We start from the raw sequence: 27,509 nt of genomic DNA, 5'->3' as shown, positions 1-27,509 counted from the left end.
GAAGAATCCGCGGTCAGTGCCTTGAAGCAATTGACACATTTCCCGCAGAGAAAATCTGTTTCTCGAACAGGAACACTTGTGTCAGGCAGGTGTCGCCTTATTTGAACAATGTCCAAGTCTTCTACGCTACGAAATTTCCGCTGATACAAAATTTTCTTCTTGTGTTGTCAGCACAAAGCATGCGTTTCAGGCTATACTTTGCAGCTTCAGCCATCACTGCGGAGGAAGAACCATTCGTCGTGCACTGGAGGCGTCCTCGGAATAACTACCGGCAGCCCTAATGTAATATAGCATGTTGACACACTGACAGCTTTCACCTTTCACTTTCTACGTTCCTTATCTCATTCACTCTCTGAACTTCGGTGTCACGTACAGGCGGACTCCGCTTACAATCGAAGCGGCACTTGATGAAACGTGAGTGCCGCCCCGGATCGCCGGCTAAAGATTGCTAAGCGCCGGATCGGAAGACAAAGCTTGAGTATATTTGCTTGCACTGATCTTTTTTTTTTTTTTTGATTGATTGATTGGAAAGCAAGATCGGTGCAAAAAAAAAAAAAAAAAAAGCAGATCGGCGTGCAGACACGGACACAAGAGAAGTGGACAACACAAACGCCGTTTGCGTTGTCCACTTCTCTTGTGTCCGTGTCTGCATGCCTTACCTATTTTGCATTATGAATCTTTACCAACTAGCTCAGCTCTCTGTCGTTCCATGATCGGTGTACGTTTTCTTACTCACACCGAAAACGCTGCACTCCAGCCATAGCGTTCGTTCTAGATACGCTTCGCGTCGCATGCATCATTCAGAAAGGGCGTCATTCGCCGTAAAATAACAAGCACGCACGCACTTCTCGTTATGCACGCTTTTGGTTATGCAGCGGCATTCCGCAGCCGATGAGAATAAAATCTGAAAAATAAGAATACACTCGGCGTGCGACGAGAATGATGAGAAAAAGCCCGGTGTGCTACCACACGGACGCGCAGTCGCCCTCTTGTCCGCCGAGGTAGAAGTGAGCTTTGAAAACAGCCAAATATGCAAAAAGCGGAGATTAAACCTTCTGGAGAATAAAACCCTGTACACGGGAGTGGATGTATGTAGGAAGGAAGGAACGCCTCCTTTCTCCATGCACAAATAAAATGCAGAACACGCGAATTTCCTCTTTATGGCGAGGTGACACCTGCGGTCACCCCGGCCGGTACAAGCGGCAGGGCAGCGTCTAGCGTCTGGCATCGTCATCGTCATCATCACGCCGAATTGACCGAGCCGCTATATTTCGCATGATTTCGCGCTAGCGTACTCTTGGTCTTGGTACTGTCTATGCTGTCGCTTGCGGTTCAAGCGCAGCTTACACTTGGTTATACCACGCGATGGCTCCGAAAAAGAAAGGACCGTTCTTCTTCTTCATGCGAGATCTTCAGAACGAACGCAGGGAACGCAACCAACCGTGCTCTCTGGACGCCGTCCGAGAAGAAGCAGGAGAGAGGTGGAAGGTATGCCGGTGTCCGAGGTCCCTTCATTTAGTCGCATATTTTTACATTTTCCTTCTATCATTTCGACCTTATTCGTTATTCGAAGGTATGGAGAGCAGTTTTAACCTACACAACGGCGCTGTCAGCGACGCCGCGGTAACGGCATGTCATTTGCACGTGCAGCGCCGCGTTCATTTGTGTCTCGGCCGGTGTCTGCCGGTTTCGATACGTGAACGCTGGTCACTCGCTCGTTTTCAGCATGCTTTGCCGCACTTTCTGCTACCCGTGCGAATCACTTTGGTTGACGTGAAGGCGTCGCACTACACTGCCGTTGTTTTACGAGCTCAAACTGGTGGTACTTTGCAGACGCTAACCGAAGAGCAAAGGGCTCAATACGAAGTTATGGCCAACGACTTTAAGGAGCGCGGAAGAGGAGCCTTACATAACAAGTTCACGTCTGATGGTCGCACCATCGCCGTAAGTGAACATCGATACGGTACCGGATTTGTTCTTTTACACAAGGAGTTTGTTCACATGTTGGACACCGTCAGCTGAGCGAAGGCTTTTTTTCTTTTTAATCATTGGAAACCTTTGCTCGCGAACCGGGGTTTCCGAGCTGTTCTTGTTCCTTGCTGAATTTCTCCTTATGTTTTTTTTTTTTTTTTTTTTTTGCGTCAGGGTAGTGATTTCAGCTTGCACATACATTTGTGCGCGACTTCACGTACGCGGTTGACAAAATGAAGTCGATCTGGGTAGCTACCTTGACTTGTTGGTATGTTATAGCGGAGCCTAAGAGGGACACAGAAAGGCACATTAGACAAACACACAGCACTCTGTGTTTGGCTAATGTGCCATTCTATGTGTCTGTCGTTATTTCTGCGCCATAACAAAGTAGATGATGTTGACAAAACCTTTGCACGCTCGTTCTGGCGCCCTTGTCATTTTGAGTTTACAAAGCAAGTGCACTGTTTTCAGAGTGTCTTGAAAGAAGAAGATGAAAGGATTCAGCAGCGCCAACAAATGATAAATAGTATTCATCGATATGTGGACGATATTGGCACAGTCGATGGTATGCATACTTTTGCCATGAATCACAGCCTCTGCGAATGCAGTGTCAATATATAAAAGCATGCTCATCGCCGTTGTTAGTATTGTTGTTTCTCACCTGATTATGATTTATCAACTCCCCCTATGACCTGCCTCTTTCTTTTTGACACCTAGAGATTAAGAAATGGCCATTCTACATTCTCTCCTTCAATATACTTTGTGAGGCAAATGGAATTTACTACCCATTGGAAATTGGACTTATCGAGTACTCTATTGAGCAGGGCTTCATACGAGCCTTCCACAAATTCGTCGACCCAGGTATGAGCTTGCTTCTTAATTTTTTTTTTTTTCATTGCGAGCTTTGTGCATTGATTGCCATTAACTTGTTCTCAGGACCAATACCTCTCGGCTTCGCAAGCGCAGCAAAAGACCACAGTAAGTTTCACTATTGCTTACATTAACTTTGAGCAGTGACTTGTTCTCTGGCACCATGTATATTGGTAATACTATGACTCAAGTTGGCGATCTACTTAGTGTGGTTTGCACTATCACCATCTTTATGAAAGGGAACACGCAACCACATGACCAGTAACCTGGTCGGCCACATGTTACGTGGTGCTGTGGCGAGATGGGAAAACAACATGAGAAGGGCACCATTCCTTTTTTTCTGCTTGCATCCCCTTCATGAGCATTTTTTTAAAAGCAATCTTTCTTGTGCCATGCCTGCAAAAATGAACAGTTTCATGTGAATTTGATATGCAAGCACTGCATCTATCGCAGCTTTGGAAGCGCCTCCGAGTTCAACCGTGGAGTATGACGGGCAGCGTGATTGCCCTAACAGATTCTTCCTTTTCTCCCCGCTCACAAGCAGTATCAACACAAAAAAATGGAAGCATGCTAGAAGAGGTGCATACTAGTAGGAATGGCACCACTCTCTCTCCATTTGTTTTTGCATGTCGCCACGGCACTGCGCGAGATGTGGCTGGCTAGGCTAGTTGCCATGCGCTTGCACGCTCATTCCTAACAATAACAATAGTACTTTCGTAATATTACCACTGTAGGCACCTTCCTTGACTTTCGTCAAGCTCATAATCTAATGCTTATCTCACCAGAAAAAAAAATTGCCTTGTAGTTCCCCACACCAGCTTGCTGCAACGTCGTAGATTTTCATGGTGCCTGCTTGGAGTTAATTTTTTTATTGGGGATTATGGTCTACATTGTGTTCTAAAAAAAGCCAAAGGCAACTTGGCAAGTTTCAAGAGCATTTACCAAGCCACAATGGCCCAAATATGGAATTTGAAATCTGTGATGTCATAGTGATGTACCGGTGCTGGGATTTTGGCGGGGAATAATAAAAAAAAAAGGTGGAGGTTGGGCTTTCTCATTCTTTTCTAGTAACCGTTTTGGTAATAGCTAAAGAGCGTAAAAAAACACTTGTGTGTGCGTGAAAGGACGCTGCTTTTCACTTGAGAAAGGGTTTGCATGAAAAGCAGGGTTCTTTCTTGGGTTCGTGCGTGTGCGTGTTTTCCTGCGTTCTTATGCCAAAATGTATTACCAACTATAGCCCAGTTACAAGTTATCCTAGTAATGAACATTTTACTGCAAAATTAAATGAAAACAGACTTTGGAAGAATACTTCAGTCTAAAGTGATCTAGTGTTTTTGAATACGACACTTTGTGCTGTAATAGTGAAACATCGAAAGGAAAACACAGACGAGAGAATAACATAAGGACGAGTGCTGACTACCAACAAAAAGTTTTATTGTGCGTGCACAATTATGCAGTCAGCGCTTGTCCTTGTGTTCTCCTCTCGTCAGCGTTTTTCTAGCGCTGTTTCACTATGAAAGTATTGTACCACTTAGCTTGCTCTCAGACCTTATTAAGTTCTTTGTACCGGTTTGTCTTGGTAGAAATGGCACAAAAGAAGGGACGAAGACTAGACAATGTGACAGGTGCCCTCATGACTGGTCTCGTATGTAGTCTTATTTTGTGCCATTTCTGCCAAGAGGGATTTAGCATTTCTATTTAGGGACCCTTGAATTTGCAATGACTATGGGCAGCTAGTGAAACTATTAGCTAAATTTCTGCTAATTGTTGCCTGCCTATACGCTTTCTTCTCTTTTGTGATTAGGCGAAGCCACACATGGAATCCCCATCACTGGCTTTGAAGAAGGTACAACAGATTACAGGAGCGTTGTCCGGGACCTGATGGCATACCTTCGGCTCCCGATTGATGAGCCGAACCTTCCACCGCTGTTCTGCATGCAAGACCACATACCACAGGCCATTGGCTGCCTGCGGTGGCTCGAAGAACGTGGGAGTGAGTTGTTTGTTTGTAGTTCACCTGCTTATCGCCCTAAAAACCCGCGTATAGCTTGGACCCGCATATAGTCCGAGGTGTAATTTGGGGGCAGCAAAAATGGAAAAAAAAGTTTGCGTCCGCATATAGATCGAGTAAAACGGTCACACAAAGCATTTATTGCCATTGCACTTCAATCTTTAGTCATCATCGCCCGTTGAACATTCCTCCGAGAGTCCCTTGTCGGAGATAACCTCCCTTAGAAGCTTGTCTTCAGTGCCATCATGTGCGTTCAATATCGAACATTTCTTGAACGTAAGACAGATGAGCTTCTTGGGAATGCAGGCCCAAGTGTTGGCGATCCACGAGCAGAACATTGCTGAAGAGGCCCGTTTCAGCTGTCCGGAAGGAGTTGCTTCAGGCTCGCCCGACCTCATCTGCCCCATATAGCAGTGCTTGATGCTGTCTTTGGTTTATTTATGCACACGTCAAGCGGTTGCTAGTGGGATATCATCTCGGGAGGATGATGAGCTCGGTGCCGGACTCGCGCAGCAGTCTCTTCACCGAGTCAACCAAGCGACTGCGAAAAGCATCCAACACAACAAGTGATGGGAGCTCCAGCAGTGCTCCGGGTTGCCAACACCACACAGACTTTATCCAATCAAGCGCCAGTGCTAGCCCTTTTCCTTGACCTCGGACAACATTTTTTAAAAACTGTCCCCTTTCGGCAGATTCTTCCGTTTGAAGGGTGGTTGCTTGCTACCGTCTGCCGCGAAGGACATCATTACGGTGACCCGCGTCTTCTCATTTCCACTTCGCCTCACGGAATCTTGCCTGGAGCCTTTCTGCGAGGGCATGTCCAGGTATACTGGCGTTTGATCAGCCTTGCCGATCTGGTCCAACTGAAAGCTGACAGACTTTCGCAGTGAAATTGTGTGATGCTGAAAGCCCACAAGCAGCTCTTAGTAGTTTTCTGGCAGCTTCTGCTATATATACATGCTGCGTTGTATAGAAAATTCAGCGCGGTGCATGAAACGAGACACCCAGTGCTTACTTGCCTGGAAGTCCTTCTGCCGAATGCCTTCTTCTCTAGCAATCTCTCTTGCCCTTGCTTGCAGCAGCTCGATGTTGACAGCGAGGTGAGCAGCTTGTTGCTGTTGGACAAAGTGTACCAGGTCCAGTTCAACTTATCAGGCCGCTGCACTCAGAGGGGCTTTCTTTTTGCTTCCTCCAACCACAAGTGCTGTGCTCGTTCACACCGAACTGCAGCCTTGCTGTACAGCTGCCAATGGTTTCTGCAGCTACAAGCACTATTCTTTTAAAAGTAGCCAAATACTGCTCTCGCGATCCTGACATTGTGCAAAGTGTTGCCATTGCGAAGTGAGCATGTTTACGGTGGCGACTGATGATGGCGCAAGAACCTGATGATGGTAGCGCTGAGCAATATCGATACCGGAGCTGCGAATTTTACCCGAAAATTGTTGGGATCCGCATATAGTACGGGGTGGAAATTTCACATGGTAATCGGGAAAAAAATTATCTATATGCAGGTTTTTACGGTATGCGTCTTATGTTACGGCTCATTCACACCAGTGACTCGCAGAGGTTGCATGACCACATTGTTCATAGCGGCAAATGGCACCAAAGAACATAGTGACAAGCATGCAGATCGAGACAATCTCAAGGCACACTGATGACTGAAAGTTTATTTCTTGATTGCACAGAGTAAATGCTGGCTGACAAGCAGTAGACTGAACATCACACAAGGGTATAAAGAAAAGCAAAAAAAAAAAACTACCGCATGTTTCATGCCAGATCCCAATAGGAAACACACATGCATCTTGAATAGGATAACAGAGGCCATGCTGACACAAGATTCTCCCAGCCTTTTTATCTCTAGAGCTTCCATTATTTCTGAAGGCAACCTATCAGTCTCGGTCTCCTTGCTTGGCCCCCGCATTCCCTGGCACAGTTTGCAGCGATGATAGATTGACTAGCCCTACAGCACGTTTTTTCAAGGAGGAGGAGTCCTGAGGAACCCCTCTCCACCTACTCTTGGTTTAGTGGTCGGCAGGGGTCACGGGCCACACCCACGTTGGGACGGTAGTTGGAAATGGTTGGCTGATCCTCATGGGGGGGGGGGGGCTTGAAATAACATTCAGCAAAGCGTAAAGACAAAATAAGTTCCAACAGACAACAATGACACAAGTGATAACTTACAGCTGGAGATATACATTGGGAACCCTCGCTTTGCCAGACAGTCTCATGTGCATACGTCAAGCCTTTTTCTGTGATTTTGTTTTGTTTATCGTCATCTTTATCAGCCTATATACTTGTCAACTGCAGGATGAAGGCTTCTCTTTGAGATGTCCAATTACCTTTGTCTTCCACTGGCTGATTCAAAATCTGGCCTGCAATTTCCTAATTTTATCACACCACATAATACGAGGGTAATTCCATAAGTTTCTGGCCTGACATATAAAACCTACAGTGATTTCAAAACTGCCGCTTCAGACACTCAGCGCGATCTCTTAGGAGGCCAGCATACGCGTTTTCAACTCGGCGCGCATGTTCGTCAGTAGCGTGCACTTGCCTGACAAACACAAGGCACGCTAAGGGGCGATAATGCGAAAAATTGGGTATCGAGCCGTGGTTAGGTTCCTCACCAAAGAAGGGGTTTCTCCAAGTTTTATCAAACGTTTGGATAGTGTGTACGCAAAAGCTTCCCCTTATTCCACCGTGAAGGAGTGGGCAAAACAGTTTCGCCTGGGAATAGAGAGCATTGAGGATGAGCCCAGCAGTGGCTGATGGTGGTGATGACCGAAGGAATTCCCTCTCGTTGAGGAAGTGCTCAACGACTGGAGGCTGAAGTTGAAAGAAATTGCAGCGCGGGTGGGACTCACTGTAATGACCGTGTTTCGCATAATTTATGAGAAGCTTCACATAACAAAGGTCAGTGCCAGATGGGTGCCGCGAATCCTTTCGTCTGTGCGGAAGGAGCATCGTGTGACCTGTTCTCTTAAGTTTTTAGAGCTTTGCCGTGGGAATGAGAGAGAAGTGCTGGAGTCAATTGTCAGTGGGGATGAAACCATGGTCCTTTACTACTATCCCCTTTCCAAAAGAGAATCGGTGGAATGGCGCAAACGAGGAGAAGCGCCTCTGAGAAAAGCCAAGGTGACTCATTCGACCAAGAAGATCATGGCAACAATCTTTTGGGATTGCCGCGGGATTCTCTTGATCGACTTTAAGGAAATAAATGCCACCATGAATGCACAGAATTACGCGTCACTTCTAGACAAACTGCATGATGCAATAAACGAGAAGAGGCGAGGGATTTTCCGTCGTGGTGTCCGCCTGCTTCACGACAACGCTCCAGTTTACATGGCGAGTGTTGCAAAGGCTGCAGCGAAAGACTGTTGCTTCGAAGAAATCAATCGTCCACCCTATAGCCCAGACCTGGTGCCCAGTGACTACCACCTCTTCTCAAAGCTGAAGAAAGATCTTCGAGGCAAAAAATCTGCCGCTGATGATGAATTAAAGAGCGCCGTCCGCGGACATTTGAAGACAGAAGTCCAGACTATTTCTTGAAGGGCACAGTAATGTTAGTGCAGAGGTGGGGAAAATGTGTTGGAAGTGAAGGGAGATTGTATTGAAAAGTGACATAATTGTTTGATTTCTATCTCCATTAAAAGTTGGTCAGGTTGGAAACTTATGGAATTACTCTCGCATCTCTGTTGACCTCGGCTGCGCTTCCCTTCTCTTGACACCCATTCTATAACTCTAATATACCACCTATCACCGGTTATCGACCATACGAATTATATGGCCTGCCCAGCTCCATTTTTCTCGTTAATTGTCAACCAGAATATTGGCTACCCCCAATTTCTTTCTAATCCACATTGCTGTCTCCCTACCTCTTAATGTTGCCCCTAACATTTTTGTGTCCCCTGTGACTAATTAACCTAGATAAACGTTCCCTTGCACAGTTCTCAAATTCTCGTTCTCTTGCCAGGCTATTGAACATTACCTATGTTTTCTGCATATTTATCTTCTGCCCTACTTTTACACTTTGTTGGCCAAGAACCTCAATAATTTGTTGCAAGTCACCTACATCATTGATGAACAGGACATTGTCATGTCCAAACCAAAGGTCGTTGAGATATTTGCCGTTGATCCTCACTCCTAGTCTTTCTCAGTCTAATGGCTTGAATACTTTTAAGTACACAGTGCATAACAATGGAGCGATTGCGCCTCCTTGTCCGACACCTTTCTTGATCGGTATTTTGCTGCTTTTCCTGTGAAGGAATGAGGTGGCTGTGGAATCTTCATAGGTATTTGCTAAGATGTTCGCCTATACTTCCTGTACTTTGTGACTCTACAATGCCTTCATGACTGCTTGTATCTCTACTGAACCAACATACTTCAGCAATCTATGAAAGCCATAGGCAGCAGAACCATGTTGATTCCGTCTTGTACAATTTCCTGGCGCCAACGTTCATGATTGAGAAATAAAATTATCCAATGCAGTTACGCCTCTTTTGTATCGGTTAATATGTTTTTGGAAAACACGATTTTTTGGCGATTTTTCACCAAACTGCCATTGCGTGATACGTTTTTCGGCCGCTAGATCCCATGTGAACAAGAAAAGGCACAAGGCTCACGTGATTGAGAGCAGTAGGTGCTTGCCATGGCAGCTTCGTGGCAGTACTCGCCCGCCCATGTCACATGAAAATACCGGCATGCACTCAATTTCTTCTCCCAGTCGCATTCACAGCTATCACTGTTAATCCTATTGTGATAAGCATATTTACGTACTGTTTCACAGCGAGTGGCATAGTGCCATTAGAAGTGTACTGTACGCTTTTAATAGCAGATTAAATGTGCCGCCGTTCCCAGCCAGTTTTGCTCTGGCGGCGTCATATTCCGGCTGGATTTCTTTTTGTTTTCCAATGGCCTTCTAAAAACACGATGCAACAGGAAGAAGACAAAGTGCATCTCGGGCTGATCGGGCCCTACTACTCGACGCGCATCAGCATCTCGTGCCACAACAATTGGCGCAACGCTTCGCATTACGTTGATGTAACTACAGTTCAGTGTGCCAGATTTTTTGGTGATTTCTGTTTGTATGTCTTCTTGGTTAGTATGTTCTTCTCTCATTCTTTTTACAAAGCTTATGAACAAGGTTCTACTTTATATAGTTGGTTGTACTCTTTCAATCTCTTAATTACGTGACTGATGACGGGGTGTAATTCATTGTTAAATACTCCTTCTAGATGCTCGTCTATTCTCTGGGTCGAGTGAGGTCAAGTGTTGCCGTAGTTCTATTGGAAATCATTATTTTGTGCAATACCGAAAGCAAGCTAATCGGTCTATAATTCTTCAATTCATTAAGATCTCGCCTTTTATGTATTAGTATGATGCTGGCATTTTTCCAACCCTCTGGTAGACTTGAAGTTCTGGGGCATTGCAAAAGGGTTTCAAGCTTTTTGAATGTGGTATCACCTCCATCTTTGATCCTACCATCGTTGTTACTACTATATTAAGTGGGCACTGTCGTAAGTATTGCGCCACGGGGCTTGCTTGCTTACAGGATGCTTACTTTTAGTAACGTGCTCTAATGTGATGGACAAGGGCACGCAAGTGGCAACCGTATTCCATCTTGCCAGGTGCACTTTAGTGAATCCCAGGTGGTCAAAATGAATTTCAAGGCCTCGTCTACGGTCTCTCTCACTGCTTATGTGTTGCTTTGGAATGTTAAATTCGATCAGCTCAGTCAGTCAGTCAATTTTCTTGCCGTGTGTACAATATGTCGCAAAGTCATCGTGTAAAAAGTATCCACAAGTCCCCTTTTTTTCGTTAAATGTTGCTCGGGCTGATACGACAATGGCAATTCTTTTTGCTCTACCAAGCAGTTATCGATAATAGTTCCTTGCACAGATTTTCATCATGCTTACCATGACTTAATTCCATGCATTTGTATTTTGCCGAATGGGTGGTGTTGCCACACTGACAACTGTGCAGTTTCAAGCTGGTTTCAGCTGCGCTGTAAATGGCACTATTTAATTCTTTGTCCTTACACAGGGCTCAACATGGACTTTCCAGTCTGGGACATCCTGCCACTTCTGCGCAAGCTGCGAAATGTGGCTGGAGAGGACATCTCGCATGCAGAAGCCGAGAACATCCTTAACTCGGCCTTGTTCGACTATGAGCAGAAGTCTCTGTAAGTATCCTCTTCACACTATATTGCACATTGCCATTGATCCTCTTCAAAAATTTAACCCTAAAGTGATAACGTAAAGTATTTACCCCGATATGAAGTCCAAGGCGTGCTGAACTTTATCATGGAAGTGGTTTAATTATGTTCTTGATGTCAGCTTCCGAAAAAGTTGGCTAATGTGGTTTAGACCAGAGGTAGCTGGCGATCATGCTGGGCCAGAAATTCACAGGAAGTTCGGGCGTCAGTTAAACGTGGTACGGTAAAAGCTCGTTAATTAGAAATTTATATGGTCGTTCAGCCAATTCGAATTGAGCAAAATTTGAACTAACAAAAGTGATCAAAGATGGACGTGTTTAGGACCAGAAGGGCACGAAAAACATTTATTGGCTAAAAGAATCGGTTATCACCTTCTGCTCTTTGTTTCCTTTGAAGACCACAGTTGCCACTCTCTACTCCAATCCGCGAACATGATGTGGGGAATCCTCTTCAAAGCTGAACAAGAAGCGCATAAGATCCAGCGCTTTCATCACTTGTGGCGCCAGGGGACTCGTGGGCACCTCGACATCGTCGTGATAGCCTGCTGTTTCTTTGGCGTCGCGACTTGCTTCCTCGGGGATAGAGCCCTCATCAGTTAGACCACCGTACATCGATGCACCACTGTCGACCTCGACATAATCACCAAAACTGATATCTCGCAGTGTGCCAAGCATCGCGGCAGGAATGAGCTCCTCAGCCCCGTCGTCGCTACTTTCTTGCATGGTTCCAGCTGCAAAGCACAGTGGTGGAAACAGTTTGCAATCATGGCAGCCTTAACATGATCTCATGCACGCACCAACATGGGCATAGCAGCGAGCAGTGTGATGGCTTAGTTCTTGTTGCCTGCTTTAAAATCGTCCTTTCGAGCATTTGGCACCTGCAAACATACTTCGGTTTTGATGATGCCCTGATCCATGGGCTGTAGGGCCGCAGTCGTGTTGGCAGGAAGGAACACCAACCTTTTGAATTGGAGCTCAACGTTGACTTTGTGCACTGAACAGTTGTCCACGACGATAAGTTGTCTGCCGCCAAGTTCCACTCTTCGCTCAAAAATCAGAAGCCACTTTTTAAACAGCTCTCCCGTCATCCACGCTTTTCGGTTGGCAGCGTATTCTGTCAGCAGTGTCCGGATGTTCTTAAAACGCGGGGCTTTCTGTGCCTTGCGGATGGCGAAAAGTAGTACATTTTCCATCCTGGTCATATTCGGGACGACTGACACGGTGATACGCTGTTTGCTGCGTTTGCACAGCTGTCCCCTTTGTATGTAATAGTCTTGTCTGGCTGCAGATTTAAGAACAACACTGTCTCACCAGTGTTAAAAATATCCCTTGGCGAGTAGTTGTCAAGATAGTGCAGCAGGGCGCCGTTTCTCCACTTCGCACATATGTCGGCGTCCACAACCTTTGCCTCATTGGTTAATGTGCGGAAGACAGGGTTATGTCATTCCCTAACACGGTGGAACCAGCCCTCAGAAGTCATGAAGTCTTGAGCGTCCAAGCGCTGGGCGAAATCGGCTTCTGCTCGGAGTGATGTTTTGACTCCTCATTTTTCACCCACATAATTACGGTGCTCTCAAGTTGTGGGTACTTGGCTGTGCATAGCCTTCTTCGGCTGCTGTCAATCTCTTTAGCTTCGCAAGCATCTTCGATGGCCTTCCTGTTGCGGATGTATGTAGAAAGTGTGCTCTGCGGTATGCCGCACATTCTTTGTGATCTCAAATTTGCAGGCCTTTCTTCATCGACTTCTTGAAGAATTTCAACTTTCTAATTGACAGTCTTCACGCAGTACTTGCCCCGCGAGAACATCTTGCAGTTTTGACTGCAAGCTCGGGAGAATCGGCGTGCAGAAACTTGACAGAACACCACTACCAACACCAGTGGCACGGAGCTTTGATGCACCAAAGAACCATTTCGAACAGGTCCCAGCTGCTCTATTGCTGATGTTGATGTCCATTGGGCTTTCCCCTTTAGATCGGGTTACCACGCGACGAGCATGGCTAGCCAAACGCCCCGATGATAACGCTCCGGCGGTCGTGACACCTTCTTGCTCAGCTATGAAAACTTCTACTGAAGATTTAAAACAGTGACGCTTGATGGCGTGCGATTCGAATCATCAGTGGAGGTGCCAATTTTTGAACATATTAATAAGTCATATTACACATTGACTCCTATGAACTGTGGACCAGACCATAGTGACCGGTTTGAATTAACGAGCTTTCACTATAGCCACGTCAGCACAGGGGTGGATCCAGGATGGAGGGGTGATGGGGAAGGGACAAGATTGCAAAACTTCTTCGTTGGTTCCTGCTCACATGCTACAAACCGCCCTCGTGAGCGTGAATGAAAAGTGCTCAGCGCGGATACCGTGCGCCCACTAATTGCGCAGGGATTAATCTTGCGCACCGCTACCACGTGGGTCTCTGACAAAGACTACCGAAGTGTGCATGTGGTGTGCGAGGGCTTCGTTAAATCTAAAATGCACTGGGAAATTTTTTATCCGGATTGTGGAAGTGAATGGGGAAAAACGGGATGGGGCTGGATTTGTTCTGATCGCTCACGGAGCCTTAAGGTGTGCCGTTCGCGGCACCCAGTTTGATAACTCTAGGTCTGGATAGTTGTGTCGCCACAGATGATGAAAAGTACCCGTGGTGTGTGCTTCGAATAAAATCTGGGATGCAGCATCAACTTTCTAGCCCACAACATGGTGTTACATCTTCAACTCTGTGTTTAGGCCAATGGGCCCAATACTGTTGGCACTGAAGTACTATGTCAAGGGGTGGGGAAACCAGGGCGCCCTCCTCTGTGTTCACCGGGGGCTCAGGGCAGACATGTAAAAGTGTGTGCTACTCGCCCCTGCCTGCTTGGTGCTGTGCTCATGTCATTTTGCAAATTTTGAAGTTCGCATTTTGGTAGGTATACATTAAACAAAGATTGAGGCAACCGACTTATTTACCCTTCTAGGAAGTGTGATGAAATCAGTGTGTCGACTTGGGAAATGTTTGAATGAATGAGCACGCATTTGGGCGTCTTCGATTATCCATCCCTGACAGTCCCGGACTGCCCGAGGTGGTGCTTTCAGCCAATGAGCGTTATGTATGCAGTGTCTAGCAGTCCTGGACAGTCCATGAGAACAAATCGAAGAGGCCCATTAATGCATGATTCTGCACATGTTTCTTGAGACCTCTTCTTCATTTCTTTTTTGTGACCCAGCTGCCCTTACCATCTGGACATCGACAACAAGAACTGTGCCTTGGGAGAGTGTAGAAGACTTGGGTAAGCCCAGCCAAGTTTCTAACCGTAAAATCATAAGTGCATGCCTGAACTTGCTTACTCTTGTGGACCGTCACGAAACATGCAGCTTTGACCATTCGTGCACTATCGGTGTACTACCGTCACTTATTGTGCGTATATAGTGCGCATATATTCAAGTGTGCGCCCGTTCACTTATTCTTGACACGTTGGCGATAGAGTGGGTGTAAGTTTCCTTGCTGGTTGGGGTAGATGTTGGTAGATACTGTGCGCGAAACATACTATGACAGCAAGCGGCGCTACTCCCGTTATCATTGTTTAACGAGCGGTACTGTACTCTTGCCGAAGTACCAAAGACCCAAGCCCTTTCTTTGAAGGTTAGCAATACAATGCTGGCGGATGAGCAAATTTGTGTAGTCTCGAGGAAAGCCGTACATCTCGAAGTGCCGGAAACATGTATGGATAGTTACAGCAGTGGTCGGTGAACTTGGCTCCGCATAGTCATTACATTCCTTAATATGCCAGTCACTATTGTTGCAGCCAACTACTGCACACGTCTTCAATCCACGTGATTAAAACCAACCTGAATGGAACACAGTGCATTAGCGAAAGCCCAGTTTCATTTCTGACAGCTGATCGTACAGAAGCAAGGTAGAAGCGGTAATGGTTTCGTATATGTACGCGGTTGCTGAGGAGACGTATGGCGCGCCGCCGTAAGCGCTATCTCGTTTCTCTAGAACAAACTGCTCTGCGAAAAGTGTCAATACGAATTACTAGCTAAATTAACGAGCATAGTGTCCGCGGTGGCCGCATTTTGATGGAGGCGAAATGCAAAAATGCCCAGGTACTTGCGTTGTAGTGCACGTTCAAGAACCCGAGGTGGTAAAAATTCATCCGGAGCCCTCCACTACGACGTGCCTCGTAATCAGAACTGGTTTTGGCACGTAAAACCCCTAAAAGAAAAAGTAACAAGCATAGTGTCACGCGAACACAAGCAAACATGAACACGTCTCGCTCGATGACCGCGGAAACTGGCTCTCTAAACGCTGGAGTGAGGAAGCGCGCAGCAGCAGCGAGCGAATTGACCTTCGTGCTGCCTCTCGCTTCAACTCGAACTAAGCGGCAAAAACGCAGCGCGCACAAAGCTATGAGCATTCGCGCTCTGTCCCCATTGCAGATAGCTTCCAAGATAGGGCCTGCACTGCCGCGCCATACGCAGCAGCCGCTGGAGAACGCCCCCTCCCTCCCCTCCCCCCACTGTGCCTTGCGTGCGACCGAAGATGTTGCGCTTCCTCCCTCGTGCGCGAGAGACTGAGCAGCCATCGTCGGCTCACCCTCGCACGCTTTCACTCGCACATAATGCATACGGTGCGCGGCAACGATGTTATCGCCCCTGGACTTTATACGGAACGTCACGGCGACGTAGACGGCAGAAATGCGCCTGGAGTGTCCATAGACAGTGCAGACCACTTATAACAAAACCGCCTGTAGCGCGGGACCGGTTTATCGTGTTTTTTTTGACCACCGATATATCTCCCATAGAACTCAATGTATGGGCGGACCGCTTATTGCGTAGGCGCGCGAAGCAGAATACCGGTTATAGCGCGATTCTTTTAAGCACGTGACCATGAAATCGGCGCACGGAGCACGGCCTTTTCTAGGAGGCGTTGAGCACGGCCGCACGGTTGCCGGGCGTGCAAACGCGGAGAAGTGGGAGCGCGGGCGCGCGCGTGGAGACCAGCGGCGAAAAGCGAAACAAAAAGTCGCAGTTTCCCCCGAAAGGCGAAGCAAATTTAAGAGTAGAGTATACGGAGTTAGGATAGTAGTTTTATCGCCTGCTTAAACTCTGCTTACCGACTGAATTAACAAGCATGGTGTCAGCGCACACAAGCAAACATGAATAGATCGCACGCAGACAAGCACTGTAAAAACGCAGGCTTGAGCAAATGCGTCAGGAGCAGCCACCGAAGGTTCGTGTGGTCTATCGCTTCAACGGAAACTGAGCGGCGAAAGCACAGCGCATACAAAGGTCAGAGCCTTGTGGAGATCGCATTCAAGATACGGACACGCGACAGCCCTCAGCCGTGCAAAGTACGCAGTGGCTTGCAGAGAAAGCCGCGCCCCCTCCCTCCCGCGCTGCCTTCGCACTTTCCTCCTTTCGTGTGGGAGATTGAGTTGCCAGTGTTCCCCTTGCACCCGGTCGCAAAATACGCATAGAGTGCCGCAGCTAAACGTCGCCTCCCTTCCCTCCCTCCCATCCCCCCACGGCCTTCCGCCGTCGTCGGGTTTGCTATCCGCCACACGTTCGCTATCTGTGAAAGCACACGTCCCTAGCGCGCTTTCACTCGCACATACAGCATACAGCATTTTTTTTTTCAGGAGTGGGAGCGTGGGCGCGTGCATGGAGACCAGCGGCGAAAAGCGAAACAAAAATGATGAGAAGGGCGGGAGACTTTGGAGGAAGGAGGGCACGTGTTTTCATTGCTATAGCAGCGTCTAGAGTGAACTAGCTAGCAGCGTCCTAGCAGGGTGCGCAGAGTGCAGTGGAGAATGGTGGCGCACTCTTTTTTCTTTTTCGTTTTTTTTTTTTTTTAAATCCAGGAGTGGGAGCGTGGGCATGTGCATGGAGACCAGTCTCCAGACGAAAATAGCAGCGTTCTTCCGCTGATGCCGCACTTGTTAGGGGAACTTGGTTTCTGCGCTGTGTTGCATGTGTGTGTGGGTGAAATATGTACAGTATAGACCAGTTATAACGTGGTCTCCGAAAAATTTCTCCGAAATTACTTTGGGCAGTCCCACCCCTGAATACTGAAAGCAAGCTAATGGGCCTATAATTCTTCAATTCTTCAACGTCTCCCTCCTTACGGATTAGTATAATGTTGGCATTTTTACAGCTCTCTGGTACACTCATGAGGCATTGTCACATGTCACATTGTCATAAGGCATGAGACATTGCGTGTATGCAGGGCCGCAAGCCTTTCAAGCATATCTCTTCCATCTTTGAATAAAGCAATTGTTATTCCATCTTCTCCTGCCGCTTTTCCTTGGGACATGTCTTGCAAGACCTAACTTCATTGCTAGTTATGGAAATGTGTTTTATGGCTTTTCTGAGGCTTTTTATGTGGTGCGAAGTTTCATTGCAGTGGGCCTTTGATTCCTTTCAAGTACGGTGGTTATAAGCACCGACAACCACCATTTCATTAACATTTTTTCCTCTCCCCAATGGTCTCATTGCTCTAAATTCTAGGCAAGTCACTCTGTAGCTCTATTCTGTAGTACAGTGAAATCTTAGTGTAACGAATCTCAAGGAACCACCCACCCAGGTGGCTTAGTTGCTGTGGTGGTGCGCTCCTAAGGACAGGGTTGCGGGGTCAAATCCCGGCTGTGGTGGCCACGCTTTCATGGGGGTGAAATGCAAACACACCTGTGTGTCTTGCATTGGGTGCATGTTAAAGAACCCCAGGTGGTCCAAATTAATCTGGAGTTCCTCACTATGGCGTGTATCATAATCAGACAATCAATTTTGCACGTAAAACCTCAGAATCTAATTTTTTTCTCGAGGGACCGCTAAAAATAATTCAGAAAACAAACCAAACGGTATTAGAAATTAAGTTCAACAAAAGGAATCGCTGAAGCAGCGCGTTCACAAATGCATTTACGCCTATTACAGTCGAATCTTGTTAATTCGAACACGCTTAATTCGAACTGACGCTGTGGTCCCGTCAAAGTTATGTGTATTTCAATGGGCGAAAACACTCGGTAATTCAAAAGCGAAAGCATTTGAGACGATTAATTCGAACATACCGTGGACCGACAATGCTCTCAGCAACGCGCCAAATAACGCGGCGGCGCCTCTGACCGTCATTGTTCTGACACCGCCATAGAGCAAAAGCTTTGAAGAGACCCCTTAATGCAGCGGCGGAGGCCCAGTCCGGCAAACGCTCGCTTCTCGATAACGGCAGAAAACGAAACTTCAAGGAGCGGGCTATGCTGGCGCCGGGGCGGCGCCGGCACGGCGGCGCGCGCGCGTGTGGAGACCGTCGAAAGTGAGGGAGCTGTGAGGGAGTTGGGAGAGAGGGCGAGGGGAGCCACCGAAGCGGTGGAGCTGGCGAGGCCAAATTCGCTTCCCTACTGCCCTCCTCTCTCACATTCCACGGTCTCCGCGCGCGCCCACCCGTCGGCATGCCGGCGCTGTCCGCTCCCTGAAGTTTCGTTTTCTGCCGTTATCGGGAACCGAGCGTTGGCTGGCGTGGGCAGTTGCGCTCTTTGTGTGCTTGCGCGCCATGATATTTCACGACTCGCACCGTTCGTGCATCGTGCTATGGTGCTCGAATACTTCAAAAATATGTCCTTCCTTTAATTTGAACAAATTTTCGGGCCCCTTCGAGTTCGAATTATCGAGACTCGACTGTACATGCAATGCACAATCTAGGAGGCAGAATGTGCGTTTATGTTCAGTTGTGCAAGTCTGGTGTGCTCACAGCTCGTACAGATGTCGGATCTGTTGACACTCTGCTAGTGTGTACTCGGCCATACTTTTCATGCACCGTACTGACAGTCACTTTACCGGCGAGAATGTGCGGAGCACGTTTAGTCTGTTGTAGGCCGAAACGCGACGCTGTAATGTGGCACCAGTCACCGAGCTGCGATTACGTAGCGTGTGCCGGCTGTCACACGTGAACCATGCAGTGGTGTGTTTCTTCAGAACGCAGGTAACACACGCCGCGAGCTGTCGCATTGCTAGGGCCGCCAATAACGCCAGTGACCGTCAGTAATGTGTGCAGCAAACACTTGCATCACTGTTTGCACATCTGGGATCTGTACATCTGTAGTCATGCTGGCTATTCGTTGTTAGAAAACTACCTGAAAAGTATTCAATGTGCAATTTAATTTACTTCTGGCACTATTGGTTAATATTTGATTCAGCCTTTGAAATTAACATTCACACACCCTTAATATCTTGCGCAGAGGAACAGCTATGCTTGCATCATTAGCGTTGATCCCTCTTGTGGTCTTGCAGGTACAAAATGTCAAACGCCCTGCTCCCCGCTTACAAAATCGACCGCATCATCGACTACCAGCACCTCCCACCGAGGTTGGACCCATCACTCAACTTCGAAGTCTCCCAGATGAACGTGGTGGGTGACTTCGCTGCCTGTTGAGTTATAGTGGTATAGAAGTTGATTGTGAATATTTTGTGTTGCATGTCACCATTGTTTAACAACAGTATTAACGCGGCAAAGCCAAGAAAAGCACTGGGGGACATTGACTGTTCTTTTAATTGAAATGTAAGCATTTGTATTTAAATGTTTTGAAGTTCAAATGGAAATTGCTTTTAATTTACATGTAAGAATAGGGAAATGAGCTGTTTTCTTAATATAAATTTAAACATTTCTGTTGGACTGCTTCCAAATAGAAACGTAAACTGCTTTTTAATGAGTGTAGATAAAAAAAAAAGCCATGTGGCTACTAGCAGAAAATCGGGCCCCCCTCTGTTCTCCTTGTTCAAATGAGCAGTGTGGCTGTTGTACATTTTCTCCTAGATGTAGAGTATGCCTTGCTTGTGTAGCTGCAAGCATCCACATTCAGCAGAGTGAATTTCAGGTGCTGTTTTTCTTAGTGGACAGAAATCTTTAGCAGATTCTAGGGCGTGTTGGATGGTGTTTTCCTGCTAAGTCTACATTAATTTATGCCAACACCTTTGGGAACCCATTGCTAGTTTTAATCAAATATTTAATTTTAATTTTTTGGCATTTTAGAAGTGTACTGACATGAGATTCTTTTAATATTGACGCGTGTGCTCTAGGCAGACGACAACGACGATGGGGGCATTAACGGACTCCGTCAGTGGGTTTTGGCTGACGACGAAGAAGGCGTGTCTCTGTTCTGTTTTGCTAGAACAGGTTGTCCTGCTGTTCTTGAAGAACGTCTCCCTGTCCTCTCTTGGCGTTGTACCGCGACAGTGGTGGAGGTGGTGGACGTCTACCCGCTTCCCCGTATCGACGATACCCTCGACAGGCTTCGACACGCACGTTACTTCTCTTCAATGGACTTAAAGAGCGGATATTGGCAAATTGAGGTAGACCCGAGAGACCATGAAAAAACTGCTTTTGTGACGCCAGACGGCCTATACGAATTTAAGGTTTTGCCTTTCGGCTTGTGCTCTGCCCCTGCTACGTTCCAACGCCTCATGGATACTGTGCTTTCCGGTCTGAAGTGAAAACCTGCTTAGTGTACCTCGACGACGTGATCGTGTTTTCTGCAACGTTTGAAGAACACCTCCAACGGCTTGAAGCAGTTCTGCAGTCCATAAGATCCGCCGGCCTCACCCTGAAGCCGGAGAAGTGCCACTTTGGCTTTGCGGAACTACAGTTTCTTGGTCACGTCGTCAGCCACGCCGGTGTCCCCCCGGATCCTGCAAAAATTACCGTTGTCGCACAGTTTCCCGTACCATCCGACAAAAAGGCTGTCCGGCGGTTCCTCGGCCTCTGCGCCTATTACCGGCGGTTTATTGCAGACTTTGCTCGCATTGCGTCGCCGTTAACTCGCCTCACGAGAGACGACGCTGCTTTTGTATGGGGCGATGAAGAGCAAGGTGCATGCTCTTGCGGCAACGTCTCCAGACACCTCCAGTGCTTGCCCACTTTGATGAGACCGCTCCTACATTGCTCCACACGGATGCCAGCAATGTTGGCTTCGGAGCTGTTCTTGTGCAGTGGCAGGAGGACACGGAAAGAGTGATTGCCTACGCAAGCAGAACACTCACGCACAGAGGCTAATTATTCCACAACTGAGAAAGAATGCCTCGCCGTGGTATGGGTGGTTATGAAATTTCGCCCATATTTGTACGGCCGCCCTTTCAAAGTTCTTAGCGACCACCATTCACTGTGTTGGTTGACGAACCTTAAAGATCCGTCTGGACGATTGGCACGTTGGAGCCTAAGGCTGCAAGAGTTTGACATGACGGTCATGTACAAGTCGGGGAAGCGATATACGGATGCTGACTGCCTGTCTCGATCGCCGATAAAGTCGGCTTCTCCACTCGAAGAAGAAGATACAGCATTTCTTCGTGTTCTGGACACAGCCGCCATCGCTCAACAACAACGGGACGACCCTGAGTTGCTTGCACTCATCAACTACTTAGAGGGAAGGTCTTCGAAAGCACCTAGAGTTTTCGCAAGAGGACTGTCGTCATTTTGTTTACGGGCCAAAGTCCTTTACAAAAGAAATTTTTCTTCTACCGGGTCCCCCTACCTGCTCGTCATTCCTGCAGCTCTTCGTTCGGAAGTACTTCAAGCCTGTCACAACGAGGTGACTTTGGTCACTTAGGCTACACGCGAACATTGGGCAGAGTGCGGCAAAGCTACTACTGGCCGAGGCTTACCACGGCCGTGAAACATTACGTTCGCACTTGTCTTCACTGCCAGAGGCGCAAGTCGCCTCCGAAGAAACCAGCCGGCCTTCTGCAACCTGTCCAGGTTCCTCGAACTCCATTTGATCAAATTGGAATGGATATCTTGGGCCCACTTCCTACTTCCACTGCAGTGAATCGCTTTGTTCTCGTCGCAACCGACTATCTGACACATTACGCCGAAACAAAGGCCATCCAGAAAGGCACAGCAGCCGAGGTGGCACGCTTTTTCATTGAAAATGTTGTGTTGCGACACGGAGCCCCAAGTGTCGTGATTACCGACAGAGGAACTGCATTCACGGCTGCACTTTTAGATCACGTCTTGCTGCTAAGGGGAATGGCTCATCGGAAGTCGACCGCCTACCATCCACAAACCAACGGACTGACAGAGCGCCTAAACAAAACAATTGAAGACATGCTTTCAATGTACGTGGATGTCGAACATAAAAATTGGGATGACATCCTCCCTTATATCACGTTTGCGTACAACACGGCGAAACAAGAGACGACGCGCATGACTCCGTTCACCCTTGTTCACGGCCGGGATCTACGAACGATGCTGGATGCAATGCTTCCACACGAATTTGACGACATTGAAATGGATGCCGATGTGTTTACGCAATGCGCCGAAGAGGCTCGGCAGCTCGTGTGCGTGCAGATCTGCCAGCAGCAAGACTACAATGCAGGCCGCTATGAAGTCGGCGACAGAGTTTGGGTTTGGACACCCTTGCGGAAGAGAGGCCTCTCCGAAAAGCTGTTAAGGTGATACTTCGGCCCATATCGACCATTGCGGCGACTGGGTGATGTCACCTACGAGGTCGTCCCCGATAGTCCCAACTGTACGAGGTGCTGCCCGCACCGTCCTGAACTTGTGCATGTTGTACGCATGAAGCCGTATGTGAGTGAATGACTATGCGAGAGACCGTCACTTCCGCAAGTGACATTTCTGGTATAGCATCGGGACGATGCTCTTCTAGGGAGGGACAAATGACGCGTGTGCTCTAGGCAGACGACAACGACGATGGGGGCATTAACAGACTCTGTCTAGTGGGTCAGTGGGTTTTGGCTGACGACGAAGAAGACATGTCTCTGTTTTGCTAGAACAGGTTGTCCTGCTGTTCTTGAAGAACGTCTCCCTGTCTTCTCTTGGCGTTTTACCACGACAATATTTATTTTATATTATTTTATTTCTTTATATTCAATGTTTCTTTTGTGCTAAGTGAAGGTGCTGGACCCATAACCTTCCCAAACTCGTAAACAATCTTTCTTAATATTTTTTTGAAGGAGCCAAGAATTGATGTACAGTGGGCACAATTAGAAACATTCTTGTTGTGGATGAAATGTTGAGGTTCCACAGGATTGCAGCGGTAATGCGGTCACTCTGATCTCAAAACAATATTTTGCCTGTCAATCTCTGCTGACCAATGTGTACTGCATATAAAGGTAGATTAATGTTAATAAAGTGCGTATGTATCCTTTAAATACTGCTCGTAGGCTCGGGCAATCAATCATTAAAAAAAAATGCTATACCTCCCCTGCCCCCTCCTCGTGTCCTGTCGGGGGGATTTGATTGGCAGATATGTACAGTGGAAATTTGTTGATATGATCCCGTTCTTTACGATTTCCCGGCGGCAACACTCGGGATCGAGAACACAAAAAATGTACCAATGCAGTTATGCTTCTTGTTTAATGGTTAATACATTCCTGGATAACACGATACTTCGGCACCCAGTGTTCAGTATATCACCAAAACTGCGATCGCATGATACGCTAAGAAAAGCTGCGAGGCACGCGTGATCAAGAGCAAAATACCGCCTCGCATTCGATTGCCTATTCCGGCACTGTCAATCTCCTCGTGGGTCGTTGCACATCGCCATTCACAGCTGTCTATTGCTGCCAACACATAGCGATAAGCATCTTCACCTATCTGTTTCACTGTGTGTGTAGCGTAGGTAGTGTACTGCGCACATCTGATAGGCGACAGCCCAAATGCGCTCGGGTCGTGCGAGCCCCATGACCTCAACACGTGTCAGCGTCTTGGGGTGCAATGATTTGCGCAACACTTCAAATTACGTAGACGTCAGCTGCAGTTGAGTTTGCCAAAGTTTTTATTCACTTTGGATCGTACGTTTTCCTGGTCGATAAGTTTCTTGCTCGCATTTTTTTTCCAGAAAGTATGCATGAGGTTCTGCTGTATTGGTCATCGAGATTGAACTTGGCAAATTTTCAGTGGACTCTCCAACAGGTTTAGCAGATGTTAAGCACTTTATTGGGAGTGTAACAAAGAAAATGAGCAGGGGACGAGCAGATGAAAACAAGTTCATTGTCTTCGTTAAAGGTAAAAGGTTTGAAAGAGGAAAAATGGAGGCAGTGTGGTCATTGTGTTTGACATTCCCGTTTGTTCTTGAAGTTTGGTCACGGAGTTGACTTGCGTTTTGTTAATGCCATTGACTGTTCTGCCCTTGTGCAGAGACCAGCTCGCATGGTCACGTCGCGGCGGCCTCAGGGTGCCAGCGGAGACCATGGCTCGTATTACCATCGGTCAAGCCACGCACCAGCACCCCTGCCAAGGGAACCCAGGCGGGTCGAGGACTACTACGCTGAACAACGGGTAAAGGCTGTTTCATAGTTTTATGGCAAGTGTGCTGTTGCTGCGCGCAGGGATGTCGCAGACAGGGTGTCGAACTTCACCGGAACTGAAGGGAAAATTGGAGCTGGACCGTTATTTTCAGAAAAAAAAAAAAAAAAAAACGCTTAACCTTGCACTCAGCCGCGCAACGCTTGAAACAGCGAAGCTGGGCGATCATAGCCCAGCATTTTCCGAAAGTGCGTGCAAACTTTTCATCTTATTACTCGTGATGATGATAATTTCTTTCGCGCGTGTTGGACTTACGGTCGTCACTGCGCTTTGCATAGTGCAGCTTGCAACGACACCGCATTCCAGGAGACCCCCTCCGTGAATGCGTCTCTCTCTCGCTCTCATAGCGCGCAAAACCTCTTCACCTCACAGAGCACGAGTGTACGAACGCGCCAGCTGTGGACGAAGACGACGACTCTCGAAAGCAATCATATGGTTCGCATATATGCACGTTCTGCAAGCGTGGTTCTATAGCCTAGTGGTTACGACACTCGTTTTGGGACCGGGGGTACGCGGGTTTGAATCCCGCCTCGGCAAGAAAATTTCTTTTCTTTCTTGGTAGTGTCTTGCTACGCACCACAAATTGCGGCTGGCTTAAACAGCTTCGCTGTTAAAAGGAACCCAGCTGAGCTGGCATGTACTCCACTATCTTGAAACCGAACCCAAACTGGAGCTTTTTGGAATAACCATTCTGAACTGGTGCTCGACTGCAGATGCAGCCGAGGGTCGTGTTTGATGAAATTCTTCGACCCTACAGGCAGCTGCGCTGGCGAGAGCACACAGCGTTTCTTCTGTCAATTCATTGTAGCTTGTGCAGCGTTACCCCGGTAACAGACATGTGGCTCGCCCCATTGATCTCATTGTGTGACTCAACTGTACTCATTGTCGGCGCTTACTGTCTAGAACCATTAGCACCGGTTAATGGGTGCGGTATATTTATATTTCACACCTCAGAATTGGTAGTAGCAGCGAACTTCACGACTGCCGGTGTTACAGTTTTGATCATCACAGTTTTATCCACCACCTTGTGCTTCACTCGAAGCATATTGCTCAAGCAAATTCAAGTTTGCATCACTCGCATCATGTACTCATTTGTAATCACTGCCGGCGACTTCGATCTGAAACAAGTATAACCTTGGGGCCTAGTTCACAGAGATGCGCGGTGGTGCGCAGTCATGACAATTATCTGCCAATGATCTCATAGTGCCATATTTACCGTATTTACTCGAATCTAGGCCGACTCCGATTCTAAGCCGACCCCCCAAAAGTTCGAAGTCCGAAAAAAAAAAAAAAACCTTGCCTCGAATGTAGGCCGAACGAAAAAGCGAGGACAGCATTCGCAAAATGAAAAAGCATTTATTAAATTTGAACATGCCGAGCTCATTCTATGTCACCATCGCTGCTAGCCTCGTCGCTATCTTCCTTACTGCTGACATCTTCAAACAGTGCGCTATATTCAGTACCATCCAGCGCATTAGAGATGCTGCATTTTTGGAAGGAGCGCACGTTGCGGCGCACGCAAAAACCATCTCCCGTGGCCCCCTCCAACGACAGACCGATGCCGAAGTTCCGCCCGGCTTGAACGTTTGACGATGCCTCTACGGCTAGCACAACTACCGTATTTACTCGATTCTCACGCTTCCTCGATTGTAACGCGCACCCGTTTTCCGTGAGGAAAAATTTGGAAAAATAGATTTCCTCCCGATGCACTGATGTTGCGATGAATAAAAAAAGTCGCAGTTTCGCCTGAAAGGCGATGCATCGAATGCGGTAGCAAATTAGTAGGCCGCTATTAACAAGCACGGTGTCACGCGCGCTCAAGCAAACATGAACACACCTCGCTCGTTGACCGCGGAAACGAACTGTCAAAACGCTGGAGACGAAGCGCGCCTTCGTGCTCGCATGCCTCTCGCTTCAACGCGGCGAAAACACGGCGCGCGGCGGACTTTACCAGTCGCAGATTGCTTTCAAGATAGGGCCAAGCCTGATCGTATCGCCGGAGTGGATCGTCGCAGATTACGTCCTGCTTCGGTCCACTGAAACCGTTCCGCATTGCTTTGCTGGCGAAAATCCTCTCCTTCTGTTTGCGCCAGTCCCGCTCGCAAGTTTCGGATTCTCCGAACGCCCGTGATGTGGCCCTATTTCCGTCCGTCTCCGCACAGATGATCACTTTCCTTTTAAATGCGGCATCATGATGAACTCAGTACTTCATGCTGATAGATAGAGCAGACGCTGAGAACGTGAAGACAGACAGTAGACTATTGCCTAAGCACGTGTACTGCAGCACACGGAGGAAGCTTCCGCATGCTACGGTAGCTAGGCACGAGGCGGCCATTTTGAAATGCCGACGCAGATTTAGGGTCGTGTTGAAAGTGCGCGTTAGATTCGAGTAAATACAGTATTCGTTTAGAAAGCGGCACTATAGTGGCATCGCCCATTTGGTGCCATTACGATAACGCCACACCGCGCGCCGATGCTGCACCATACCGATACTACCGATACGACGCAGGTCAAAATGGCGACGTCGCTCGTGTACTTCAGCTGGCTACTGGCGCGGCTAGTAGCGGCTGCGATACTGACTTTTCTAGATGGCGCTAACTATGCACCATGTTTATCAGTTTCAGTTAAAAACTGGCGCGTTTTTTAAAATCCTCGAATCTAAGCCGACCCTAGAGTTTCGTATGTGATTATTTGAAAAAAACTATCGGCCTAGATTCGAATAAATACGGTACTTGATTCTAACAAGTCCTCGATTGTAACGCGCACCCGTTTTTCGTGACCAAAAGAGAGCAAAAAAAAGTACCTTACTGTATTGTGCACCTCATGCTTTCATACAGAAATACAACTTTATCTCACTTGGAAAAACAATGATTTACTCATAATGCACTAAAGTTGCGATGAATAACAAAAAGTTGCACTTCATCGATTGCGATAGCAAATTAGTGGACAGCTATCGAAGTAAGGATAGTAGTTTTATCGGCCGTGTAACCTTGTGAACATCGCTTACTAATTAACAAGCATGGTGTCATGCGGGCACAAGCAAACATCAATCAATCAATCAATCAATCAAAATGAGCTTTATTTATACAATGCAAAGAATGCGTACAAAAATAGTTGGACCAATAGCCTATGTGGCTAGTACCTGG

At 47.4% G+C, this 27,509-nt stretch overlaps 1 protein-coding gene across 1 annotated transcript in view; it reads left to right on the top strand.

The window, feature by feature from the left end:
• The first annotated feature begins 1,046 nt into the window (after positions 1-1,046).
• The window catches only part of LOC119455492 (protein maelstrom homolog), a 36,486-nt gene continuing 10,023 nt past the window's right edge, over positions 1,047-27,509 (top strand). Inside the window, exons 1-10 of the mRNA XM_037716898.2 lie at positions 1,047-1,488; positions 1,834-1,944; positions 2,443-2,536; positions 2,689-2,832; positions 2,908-2,949; positions 4,646-4,834; positions 10,895-11,033; positions 14,276-14,338; positions 19,335-19,452; positions 24,196-24,336. Of these exons, the coding sequence (XP_037572826.2) occupies positions 1,366-1,488; positions 1,834-1,944; positions 2,443-2,536; positions 2,689-2,832; positions 2,908-2,949; positions 4,646-4,834; positions 10,895-11,033; positions 14,276-14,338; positions 19,335-19,452; positions 24,196-24,336 (1,164 nt within the window). The 5' untranslated portion in view covers positions 1,047-1,365. The remainder of the gene's footprint in view (positions 1,489-1,833; positions 1,945-2,442; positions 2,537-2,688; positions 2,833-2,907; positions 2,950-4,645; positions 4,835-10,894; positions 11,034-14,275; positions 14,339-19,334; positions 19,453-24,195; positions 24,337-27,509) is intronic.

The sequence above is a fragment of the Dermacentor silvarum genome, chromosome 6 (genome assembly GCF_013339745.2).
Source record: "Dermacentor silvarum isolate Dsil-2018 chromosome 6, BIME_Dsil_1.4, whole genome shotgun sequence".
NCBI classification, from domain to species: Eukaryota; Metazoa; Arthropoda; class Arachnida; order Ixodida; family Ixodidae; genus Dermacentor; species Dermacentor silvarum.
Note: the sequence above shows the minus strand (reverse complement) of the source record. Positions and strands in the feature narration are given on the sequence as shown.